The sequence below is a fragment of the Bos grunniens genome, chromosome 15 (assembly GCF_055505025.1).
Source record: "Bos grunniens cultivar Pamir isolate PY7600 chromosome 15, Bosgru_T2T1.0, whole genome shotgun sequence".
In the NCBI taxonomy this organism is placed as follows: Eukaryota; Metazoa; Chordata; class Mammalia; order Artiodactyla; family Bovidae; genus Bos; species Bos grunniens.
In genome coordinates, this window is record NC_141179.1 from 5,748,601 (window position 1) to 5,761,164 (window position 12,564).

Genomic DNA, 12,564 nt, shown 5'->3' on the forward strand with positions numbered 1-12,564 from the left:
CTCCCTCTGCTGTACTCCAGCCAGCGGGCGCCATCTTCCTCAGTTTTTTCCTTTTCTGGAGAACGCAGTCTTTATGCTCCCCAGCTGCCGCCTTACAGCCAGCGAGCTACATATTCGTACTCTCCCTCTGCTGGGCTACAGGGTGCCAGGGTATCGCTCAGAAGTGAACTTTACATATCTCTGAAGCCCTGATTTTTAGACCTACAGCCAAGGGGACATCCCTTGATCATCTGGCTCTGAAAGCCAGGAGAGCTTGCATTCCTGGGTCCTTGGGACAGTAACAGAGAGTTTTTGACAGGCTATGAGACTCACTCCCATCTTTCTGTGAAAGAAGCCTATTTGCTTGTACTGGAGCTCTGGTCTGAGAGGCAGGTTAAGGTTTGGCACACACCTAGGGGCTACAGGACTTTCTTAGGGATCAGGGTCAGTGAAGGCCACCTCTGCCCCCTTCTGTTCATCGGTATTTCCCAGAAAAAAACCTTAAACACTTGTCTGAAAGTGAAAGAAAGTGAAGTCGCTCAGTCGTGTCTGACTCTTTCAACCCCATGGACTGTAGCCCTCCAGGTGCCTCCGTTCATGGAATTTTCCAGGCAAGAATACTGGAGTGGGTTGCCATTTCCTACTTCAGGGGTTCTTCCCGATCCAGGGATCAAACACGGGTATCCCCCGTTGCAGCCATCTGAGCCACCAGGGAAGCCCATACACTTGTCTAGAGCCTCTGTTCTTGCAACTGACACTCGGGAAATCACCTGGCTCCAGGTGCCTCCGTCCATTGGACTTCCAGGCAAGAGTACTAGAGTGGGTTGCCATTGCCTTCTCCTTGCAGTCCCATAGGACTGTATATATTTTCATACTTCAGAATCTGCTCCTTAGGCATATGGCTGCAAATCATCCTGAATCTACTGCTGACTAAGATTTTCCTCTACAGGATACTGACAGGTCACGACACACCGTCAACTATGGTTGGCTAATAAAAATATAGTAGGCTGCTTGGACAATCACAAAGGTACAAAAGGCAACCAAGAGTTAGGGTAGGATTCAATGATAGGTTCAACAACCAGCACACTGGTCTAGCAAGCACCATTTTGGAGTCCTTCCTCTGGTGGCCCATTGGTAGGAGCTGGGGAGGCACTTCACTGGTGGCTCAGATGGTAAAGCATCTGCCCATAATGCAGGAGACCCAGGTTCGATCCCTGGGTCAGGAAGATCCTCTGGAAAAGGAAATGGCAACCCACTCCAGTACTCCTGCCTGGAAAATCCTATGGACGGAGGAGCCTGGTGAGCTACAGTCCATGGGGTCGCGAAGAGTCGACTGAGCAAAGAGTCGGACAAGACTGATCGAATTCACTTTCACTTTCCTCTAGCCTAGTAATGTCAGAGGCTTACCCACCCATCATCAGTGGACAGTACCAGAGCCAGGAGCCCCCAGCCAGCCAACCCAGGACCCGACTCTGCACACCAGCAGGCCAATACCAGCCCCAGCCTCCCCAGCTCCTACCAATGGGCTGGCATGCCCCAGAATCTGGCCCTGGGCCAGGACTATCAGGTCACGTGACCAGCCATGCTGACCAGCCTGGTGGCCCAACCACCAGGGCCTGGCAGTCAATACATGAGATATGGCCTAGAAGCCAAATAGGCCAAAGAACACTCTCGGTGACTAATACAACCACAGTAGTTGGCCCTGAGACAACAGAAGGGTCTACAGAGCCCACATAAGGGACAACCTTGGAGCATATAGCTCTAGTAAGCAGAAGGGAGTATGCTGCTGAGAGTCATAAGACCTTTCCCAAGTAAGCCACTCTACAAGACTGGAAAACATACTTGGCCTACATAGTTCACAGAAATAAAAATAGAGAATTCGGCATAATGAGGAGATAGAAGAATATATTTGAAACAAATGAAAATGACAAAACCCTAGGTTTTGCTTAGATAAAACCTAAGAAAGGTAGAGTTAAGCAATCTATCCAGTAGTGTTCAAGTTAATGGTAATGAATCAGCTCAGTTCAGTTCAGTAGCTCAGTCATGTCCGACTCTTTACAACCCCATGGACTACAGCATGCCAGGTTTCCCCATCCATCACCAACTCCCAGACCTTGCTCAAACTCACGTCAATTGAGTTGGTGATGCCGTCCAACCATCTTATCCTCTGTCGTCCCCTTCTCCTCCCGCCTTCAGTCTTTCCCAGAATCAGGGTCTTTTCAAATGAGTCAGTTCTTCACATCAGGTGGCCAAAGTATTTGGAGCTTCAGTTTCAGCATCAGTCCTTCCAATGAATATTCAGGACTGATTTCCTTTAGGATTGACTGGTTGGATCTCCTTGCAGTCCAAGGGACTCTCAAGTCTTCTCCAACACCACAGTTCAAAAGCATCAATTCTTCGGTGCTCAGCTTTCTTTACAGTCCAACTCTCATATCGATACATGACTACTGGAAAAACCACAGCTTTGACTATAGGAGCTTTGTCAGCAAAATGATGTCTTTTTTTTTTAATACACTGTCTAGGTTGTCACAGCTTTTCTTCCAAAGAGCAAGCATCCTTTAATTTTGTGGCTGCAGTCACCATCCAAATTGATTTTGGGGCCCAAGAAAATGAAATGTGACAAAGTTTCCACTTTTTCCCCATCTATTTGCCATGAAGTGATAGGAGCAGATGCCATCATCTTCATTTTTTTAATGTTAATGTCTAAGCCAACTTTTTCACTCTCCTCTTTCACCTTAATCAAGATGCTGTTTAGTTCCTCTTCACCTTCTGCCATTAAAGTGAATTTTCTAGCTTTTTCCATGATCCAACAGATGTTGGCAGTTTGATCTCTGGTTCCTCTGCCTTTTCTAAATCCAGCTTGAACATCTGGAAGTTTTCAGTTCATGTACTCCTGAAACCTAGCTTTAAGGATTTTGAGCATAATCTTGCTAGCATGTGAAATGAGTGCAATTGCATCGTAATTTGAACATTCTTTGGCATTGCCTTTCTTTGGAATTGAATTAAAATTGACCTTTTTCATCCTGTGGCCACTGCTGAGTTTTCCAAATTTGCTGGCATCATGAGTGGAGCACTTTAATAGCATCATCTTTTAGGATTTGAAACATCACAGCTGGTAATCCATCACCTGCACTAGCTTTGTTCATAGTAATGCTTCCTAAGGCCTACTTGACTTCATGCTCCAGTATGCCTGGCTCTAGGTTAGTGACCAGATCATCATGGTTATCTGGGTTATTAGCTTTTTTGTGTAGTTTTTTGTGTAGTTCTTCTGTATATTCTTGCCATCTCTTCTTAATCTCTTCTGCTTCTGTTAAGTCCTTGCCATTTTCGTCCTTTGCATGAAATGTTTCCTTAGTATCTCCAATTTTCTTAAAGAAATCTCTAGCCTACCCCATTCTATTATTTTCCTCTATTTCTTTGCATTGTTCACTTAAGAAAGCTTTCTTGTCTCTCTATTATTCTCTGGAACTCTGCATTCAGTTTAGTATATCTTTGCTTTTCTCCTTTGCCTTTTACTTCTTTTCTTTTCTCTGCTATTTGTGAGGCCTCCTAAGACAACCACTTTGCCTTCTTGCCTTTCTGTTTCTTGGGGATATTTTCGGTCAGTGCCTCCTGTACAATGTTATGAACCTCCGTCCATGACACTGGACAGGCACTCTGTCTACTTCAGGCACTCTGTCTACCAGATCTAATCCCTTGAATCTATTTGTCACTTCCACTGTATAATCATATGGGTTTTCATTTAAGTGATACCTGAATGGCCTAGTGGTTTTCCCTACTTTATTCAATTTGAGCCTGAATTTTGCAATAAGAAGCTAATGATGTGAGCCACAATCAGCTCCCAGTCTTGTTTTTGCTACTGTATAGAGCTTCTCCATCTTTGGCTTCAAAAAATATAATCAATCTGATTTTGGTACTGAGCATCTGGTGATATCCATGTGTAGAGTCTTCTCTTGTGTTGTTGGAAGAGGGTGTTTGCTATGACTGGTGCATTCTCTTGGAAAAACTATAATTACTTTAAATGTAAGTAGACTAAATGCTCCAATTAAAGGCTGTAGAGTGGCCGAATGAATAAAAAAACAAGGGCCATACATATGCTGCCTACAAGAGACTCACTTAAGAACTACAGACAAATAGACTACATTGAGGAGACAGAAAATCTATTCCATAAAATAAAGCTGAACTATCTTTAAAACATAATTTTACAGACTTTAAAACAAAGACTGTAACAAGAGACATAAAGAGACATTGTATGTGTGTGCTGTCTCTTCAGTCGTGTCCAGCTCTTCATGATGCTATGGACTATAGCCCGCCAGGCTCCTCTGTCCATGGGATTCTCCAGGCAAGAATACTGGAGTAGGTTGCCATGTTCTCCTCCAGGGGATATTCCTGGAGGAATATCCCAGGGATCGAACCCACGTCTCTTATGTCTCCTGCATAGCAGATGAGTTCTATACCACTAGCATCACCATAATGATAAAGGGATCAATCCAATGAGCAGACATAATAACTGTAAATTGTTATTTAAAAAATGGACAGATGATGTAAATAGACATTTTTCCAAAGAAGACAAACAAATGATCAACAGACACATGAAAAGATGTTCAACATCACTAACCACTGAGGAAAGACCAATTAAAACCACAAAGAGATACTACCTGATATCTGTCCAGAATGGCTATGATCAAAAAGACAACAAATAACGAGGGTTCACAAGGATGTGGAGGAAACAGAACCCACACTGTTGGTAGGACTGTAAATTAGTACAGCCACTATGGAAAACAGTATGGAGGTTCTTCAAAAGCTAAAAAATAGAACTGTCATAGGATACTGCAATTGCACTTTGGGGGTATTTTTCAAAAAAAAAAAAAAAAACACTAATTTAAAAAATATATGCTTCTCTATGCTCGCTGCATCATTATCTACAATAGCCAAGACATGGAAGCATCCTAAGTGTCCATCCAAAGATGAATGGATAAAGATGTGTTGTATATATATATATATGGGTGGAGGGGAGCGGGGGGGTGAGGGGCACATGCTCAGTTATGTACAACTCTTTGCAACTCCATGGACTGTAGCCCATCAGGCTCTTCTGTCCATGGAAATTTCCCGACCAAGAATACTAGAGCAGCTTTCCACTTTCTTCTCCAGAGGATCTTCCTGACCCAGGGATTCAACCTGTGTGTCTCTTGCATCTCCTGCATTGGCAGACAGATTCTTTACCAGCTGAGCCACCATTTGCTATATATGTGTGTGTATGTATACATATTTGCATATATGAATATGAAGAGAGAAGAAACAGACTATAAGGACATATCGAATGTTAAAGTGATTTATTCTAATGAAGGACTGAATTGGAGGAGAATAAAATAAGTGTTTAAAGATTTTTCTATATGGCTCATTAAATCTGAAACATTTTCTGAAAATATTTTTAAATTTTATATGAGATAATGAATTATAAAAAAATGTTTAAATATCTTGTTAACCTATAACCAATGAAGCTACTGACATATCATCCTTATATCTAGGATGATAACCAGTGACAAAACGGGCTTTGAGATTATTCTCTTACAATTCCTCCTTTTATACAAACTAAAATGGAAGGCTGAATGGCTGATTTTTAGAATGACAGTAAACTATGAGACCTTTCAAAAATATATATATACCCACAATTTTCATTAGAGAGGGAATTCTGCAGAAACGCTCAACTATAATTCTTTGAATTTCCAATAACATTCAATGTCAATAAACTCTTTGAAGGGTTTATCCTCTGTCTAAAGTAAACATGTTCAATAAACTCACTCTAATCATAAAAACTACTATCTCGTGCTGAAGAATATAAAAAGTGTATCTTTTTCAGGATCTTCTAAGAAGTCTATATAATTGGACCATAGTAACTCTATTTCTCTCTCATAGTTAACTGCCTTTACAAAGTGCTTTTTTTAAAATCATGTCTCAAGCTATTCCCAAGGACTGATTTTTTTTTCATAAAATAGTCCTATGTGAAAACCTTCTGTACTTTCTATAATATTGTAAAATTTCTTAAAATGATTCATTGTTTATTCCTCTGGGTGCCTTATAATTTGAAGACATCTATGACAGATTTCCTTCAAAACACAGAATCATGTATTAGTTTACCTTGTAATGCAGGGAATAGGAAGTTTTGTTCCCCAGCCCAGGGGACATCTGGCACTGTTGAGGTATTTTTGATCGTCATAATGGGGGAAGGGAATGCTAATGGCACAACAAATAACTATGTGGCCCAAAATGTCCTGAGTACTAAGACTGAGAAACATCTGCTAGAAGATGATCTACCTAACCCACTCTCCTTCCCTCTTTCACTGGTCACTGACAAGTGCAGGGCTAAGCCAGCTAGTGAAGCTGTCACCTTTCTCTCCACTACATCCTGAGTACTCGAAGACATTCTAGAAAAATATCAGAAATGTCAATTCTAATACCTTTCCAGTAGGTAAAAGGTTATGTACAATTTAATATAATTTAACCTAATACTGTATTAAATAAAGGTTCAGGTAACATTTTATAAGTGAAAACACAGTATTTCTTACCTTAAATAGACAACGACATATATATTCATAAACCATATGTTTTAATGAGTTGATAAGAGACTTAATCCTCTGTTCTGTATTTTCAGAATCCTGCAGATGACAATTTGAAAATGGAGAAACCATTAGGAAACTCATGAACATTTAAAAGGTACCTCACAGTTTGATCATGCTTATAAACTGTTGTCCCACACTCAAAACTGATTCTGGAGCAATTATCTTCATCAGTCAGACTCAAGGGACTAAACAAATAAATGTACTAAAATTCTACATTAACACAATAAAAAACTGATATATTTTTTAATGTAACGAGTTAAAGCTTTCAATAAATGAAAATTATAATCAATTACAATATGAATTGAATTTGACCTACCATTTTTAATTTCTACTGGCATTAAAAATACTACATCAACCTGGGTTAAACTCATTTAATGACGTGTATTATAGTTACCAATCCAGTCTCAAAACAGTATGACCAGAACCATATTATAAAGAATTTTCTTATCCCCAGCATAAGAATTTAAATAATCTTAAATCTTGCTCATCTTTCATGAATTTGAAATTTATGGTGTCAAATTCATACAAGTTTTAGTTTTTTACCTATTTTTGTACTTTCACTGCATATAATTGCCATGATTTGAAAAATATCACTAATGGCTATGTTATTTGATTAATGAAAAATGGCTTGGATTAGGAATAGTGGACAGGGATGGTATAAAAGCCTGCCTTTTCCCTAACTGTAATATGAGTGTTACATCTCACTTTATTCAGGGTACATTTGGAGAATACATGCCTTGTAAAATTCAATCCTGGTATAACATTTAGACAAAATTTGCTTACTTCCTTATGATGATAACAGACAAGGAAAAAAAAGAAAGAAAGGAACAAGCAAAATATTTAGAGAAGTACAACCAGAATGAGAAATAAAATGTGTGAAATGAGCAGAAAACATTGTGACCTGGTACACAGATATATCAAACATAGGTTTCTGACCTTGGTTTCAAGCTTCTGGTTAGTAGCATGTTCTAACCAAGAGAGCTCATTATTCACAGTTCACATCACAAACACTCCTGTTAATTCTACTATTTAATAACAAAGATCATTTGTGAAATTAAAACTTGGATCCACTAAAAAACAAGCTAATGTGAGACAGAATATAGTACCTATAAGATAGAGTAGATTTTCAAAACAATGGAAAACAAAATTTTAGATTATATTACTGTTTTAAATAAACTCAAATGCCCACCTAAACACACAGGTGCAAATACAATACATACCTATTCAAAGGTAAATGTTATTCAATGGCCATATTATCACAGAACTATTGTCACTGACAAAATACAAAGCTATAAGCTTTTCTAAACAGTATATAATAATCAGTATTTTTATTAAGTTTAGACCTTGTAATGTATTTTTTCAGTTCTTATATTTTATGTGATCACTGAATTTTAACATAAATACCTTTTTACTAAAAGATAAAAATCAATTTTAAATGAACTTCTTACTACATACTCTCAAGTTTTATACAAAATTATTAATGCAAAAGAAGTATAATATAAATGACTCTTTAGTTTTACTTGTTGATACAATAAATTAGAAATAAGATCAATATGTCATGAATGAGCACTCACAAACTTCACACTATTGTTTTTTGTATAAATCTTCTACCAACACAATATTATAAATGGTATAACTAGAGTTAACAATTAAAATTCAAAATTTTTTAACACACAAGTATTCTGCAGCCCAACCCTGCAACTTGAAACCTAGTCTTTGTCCAAAGGACATTATGAATATATGTGGGAGAAATGCTTATCTTATTTCCCAGGAGTGATACAATAGATTTTACCAACAACGCCTACCTCCAAAATATAAGTTCTTTGTCAGCTGTCATTTTATTTCAAATCTGAATGTGAGAACTTTAGATGATTTATTTTAGTGGAAAAGACATTAGTAAACCTTAATCACTGTACTCAAAGATTTTCTGAAATAATTTATTCATGAAAATATTAATTAGCCCCTGCCAATGAAGACAATACTTTTTCTTGATTTATGCTCCAGTATATCACCCGTGCACCTAGAAAATGCCTGCCATATGCTAAGTTTGCAGTAAATATTAATTGAATGTCTTTCTTCAGAAAGACAGACTTAAGTAAGCCTACTTGGATATGAAATTTTGCTCCCTAATTTATCTAAAAAAATAAATTTTTTGCACCCAAAATATAATCCTAAAAACACTTATATTAGTATTACATCAAACATAAAAACTATAAAAAATAATTTGATGAATTTGGTTTCATAAAAAATATTATTGAAATAAATTAAAAGCAAACAATAAGCCTACAATATTAGCAACATATGACAAAGATTTAATGTCCTTAATATATAAGAATCTCTTATAAATCAAATTTAAAAATACTAATACAATAGAATATAAAAAAATCATAATTCACCAAAGAAAAAACACAAATAATCTGATATCTATTCTACAAGTGATTTTATCTTACAAATGACTAAAGACTTTCAAATATAGTGACATATTTTTCAATTCCTAATAGGCTAATTATTAAAAGATATATATAATATCCATTTTTGCTTAAAGAAAGTGTTAGTCATTCAGTCATGTCCAACTCTGTGCAACCCTATGAACTGTAGCCTGCCAGGCTCCTCTGTCCATGCGATTCTCCAGGCCTGAATACTGGAGGGGGTTGCCATGCCCTTCTCCAAGGGATCTTCCCAACCCAGGGATTGACCAATATTCTGGTTCTCCTGTATTGCAGGCAGATTCTTAACCATCTGAATAAGGAATGATGGAAAAAGGTCCCTGTTGTTGTATGATTTTAATACACCAACAGCATACATTTCCAAAGGATGATTAGACACTATTTGTCTAAAGACTTACATATATGCATTTTTGCCCCAACTATCCAAGTCTAGGAAGTTAACTAGGAAAATAATTAGAGAAACAAAACACTAGGGAAAAACAATTCTATAAGTATCTAGCTATTTAAAACATAACCTCCAAATTCTTTGACATTCTGTCAGGAGGTGAAGTCCCTTTCCCCTTCTTAAATCTGGGCAGGCTCTGAGTGCTTCAACCAAAAGAATACAGCAGAAATGACCCAAGGCTGGGTTATAAAAAAAAATTCAGCTTCTGTCTTTTCCACTGGAATACATGTTTGGTATCTCAGTGTGCAATATGAGAAACTCACCTACTCTGCACTGTGAGGAAACCAACTTCACACAGAGGTGCCGCAGTCAGTAGCCCACCATCAGGTCCACCCGCCCCCATCACCAGTGGGCCTCTGTGAACCCACTCCCTCTCAGTTCCTCCCAGCGAAGCGCAGACCCCATTAGGCAGCTGTAAGTCAGCCCGGCCAGGCCCTGACCAAATTCCCCACAGAATCGATGAGCATAAAAGAAACACTGTTTCATCTGCCAAGTTTAGATGTAAAAACATATTCAGCAGAGATAACCAGAACACTCCATGCTGCTGCTGCTGCTGCTGCTGCTAAGTCGCTTCAGTCGTGTCCGACTCTGTGCGACCCCATAGACGGCAGTCCACCAGGCTCCCCCGTCCCTGGGATTCTCCAGGCAAGGACACAGGAGTGGGTTGCCATTTCCTTCTCCAATGCATGAAAGTGAAAAGTGAAAGTGAATTCGTTCAGTCATGTCCGACTCTTAGCGACCCCATGGACCGCAGCCTACCAGGCTCCTCTGTCCATGGGATTTTCCAGGCAAGAGTACTGAAGTGGGTTGCCATTGCCTTCTCCAGAACACTCCATAGGAGGTAGTTAAATAAAGGATACAACTTCAAAGGAGATGGAAATGGCAACCCACTCCAGTACTCTTGCCTGGAAAATTCCATGGATAGATGAGCCTGGTAGGCTACAGTCCATGGGGTCGCAAAGAGTCAGACATGACTGAGCGACTTCACTTTCTTTCTTTCTATAGTTCCTTTTGGAGAAAGAAATGGCAACCCACTCCAGGGTTCTTGCCTGGAGAATCCCATGGACAGAAGAGCCTAGTGGGCTACAGTCTGTGGGGTTGCAAAGAGTCGGACATGACTAAACAACTAACATACACACACACAGCCTCAAAAGTTCTCAAAAACATCATGTAGGTTTATATTTACGGACATGAAAATTGTGTACAATATATTTTTAAAGCACAGTATAGTACTCTTGCCTGGAAAATCCCATGGATGGAGGAGCCTAGAGGGCTGTAGTCCATGGGGTCGCTGAGGGTCGGACATGACTGAGCGACTTCACTTTCATTATTCACCTTCATGCATTGGAGAAGGAAACGGCAACCCACCCCAGTGTTCTTGCCCGAAGAATCCCAGAGACGGGAAAGCCTCGTGGGCTGCCGTCTATGGGATCACACAGAGTCGGACACAACTAAAGTGACTTAGCAATAGCAATTATACTTTTTAGGTAAACTTATGTGTATTTTTTAACATATTCCCTCCATTAGAATACAAACTTGATAAAAGAGTGTATATTGCTCTATTTCCATTTTCTAGAACGATACCTATAACATACTACAGTCTCAAACAACAAGTGCGTGCTCAGTTGCTCAGTCGTGTCGGACTCTTTGCTACCCCATGGACTGTAGCCCATCAGGCTCTTCTGTCCATGGAATTCTCCAGGCAAGAATCGCTTTGCCGTACCCTCCTCCAGAGGCTCTTTCCAACCCTGGGATCAAACCTGGGTCTCCTGAATTGGCAGGCAGGTTCTTTACTGCTGAGCCAAAGGGGAAGCCCCCAAACAACAAGGGTATATTATGAAATTTTAAATGTTGCTTTCCCCAGGTAATGAGATTATGTGGTTAAATTCTGATCTTCCAGGTTTTTTTATGATCATCTTAGAACATAATCATTTATTAATTTATAATCATAAATCATTCCCATTAAGAGGGCTGTCACATTGGGACAGTTTGTTAAAAACACAAAATGCAACTAAGGAACCAGCTTCTTTTAAATATAGTTTAAAGGTGCTATATATGGTCTTGTGAAATGTAATTCTAAGCAACTTCACTCAAGAAATTATTATAAATTTAGCACCTAATAAAGCGATCTCTCTTATTCAGTCTCAGCTATGGGGTAACCACCAGCATACCTGTTTGTTTTGCAGAGCTCGCTGGAAAAGTCGGAGAAATGAAGCCAAGCTAAAGCGATACATGTTGTTAATTTTGGACAAGTCAGAGATAATGAAGTACATCTTGCTGGCACTCTCAGCCAGAGGGAGATAGGCATCCCGTTCCTGTGGAACAATGTTGGGGGGAGAGGGGGATAACACCTTAGTACCAGTGCTCACAGCCACCTGCAGGCTCCTGTGCACATCCTTACTCTGCCAACACACAGACAACGAATACAGATGAACCACAGAAGCCCACAACTCAGACATCATAATCCAGCTTTTATATTTTTACACTTTTATACTTTTTAAAATCCTAAGATGATGTATTTGTTTTATACTTTTATGAAACTACATCATTGTATTCTAAATACATCTCTACTCTGATTATAGAGTAGTACAAGGGATGGTTTTACTGAAGACCAAGAACACTTGTATCAGGAGAAAGAGGTAAACACTTGTATTAGGGTAAGACGAAATGGTAAACAGTTGTGATCAGAGGTCACGTAGGTCATGTGAGACAGCACAGCACTACAGCTATCCCTGCAGTGGAGAAAAGTCAGAACGATGAATGTAGCATGTGGGACTGGTACCAACAGAACACTGACGGACGCAGAGGTAGAGAAGACAACTGCAACTGAAGGTCCACATTAAGATAACAGAGCACCTAGCATTGTTCAACATAAGCATAAAATGAACCAATAAGCACAAGGGCTTTCGTTCTGACTGAAGGTAAAGGATGATAAAGATGAAAGAATCATAGGATTAAATGGCCTTGAGGTTATGAACGGAACTCTGAGAAAGTTATCTATGCCACTCTGATCAAAGAAACAGGATTACAAATATGATATTGGCAAAATTATGTGTGTGACTCAGGGATGCCT

At 39.1% G+C, this 12,564-nt stretch overlaps 1 protein-coding gene across 4 annotated transcripts in view; it reads right to left on the minus strand.

The window, feature by feature from the left end:
* Positions 1–12,564, minus strand: part of DYNC2H1 (dynein cytoplasmic 2 heavy chain 1) — a 393,081-nt gene that overhangs the window by 197,571 nt on the left and 182,946 nt on the right. For all 4 annotated transcript variants that reach the window (XM_086338264.1, XM_086338263.1, XM_086338267.1 and 1 more), the window contains 2 exons: positions 11,663–11,806; positions 6,546–6,635 (listed from right to left, as the gene is read on the minus strand). In XM_086338264.1, coding sequence (XP_086194390.1) covers positions 6,546–6,635; positions 11,663–11,806 — 234 coding nt within the window. The remainder of the gene's footprint in view (positions 1–6,545; positions 6,636–11,662; positions 11,807–12,564) is intronic.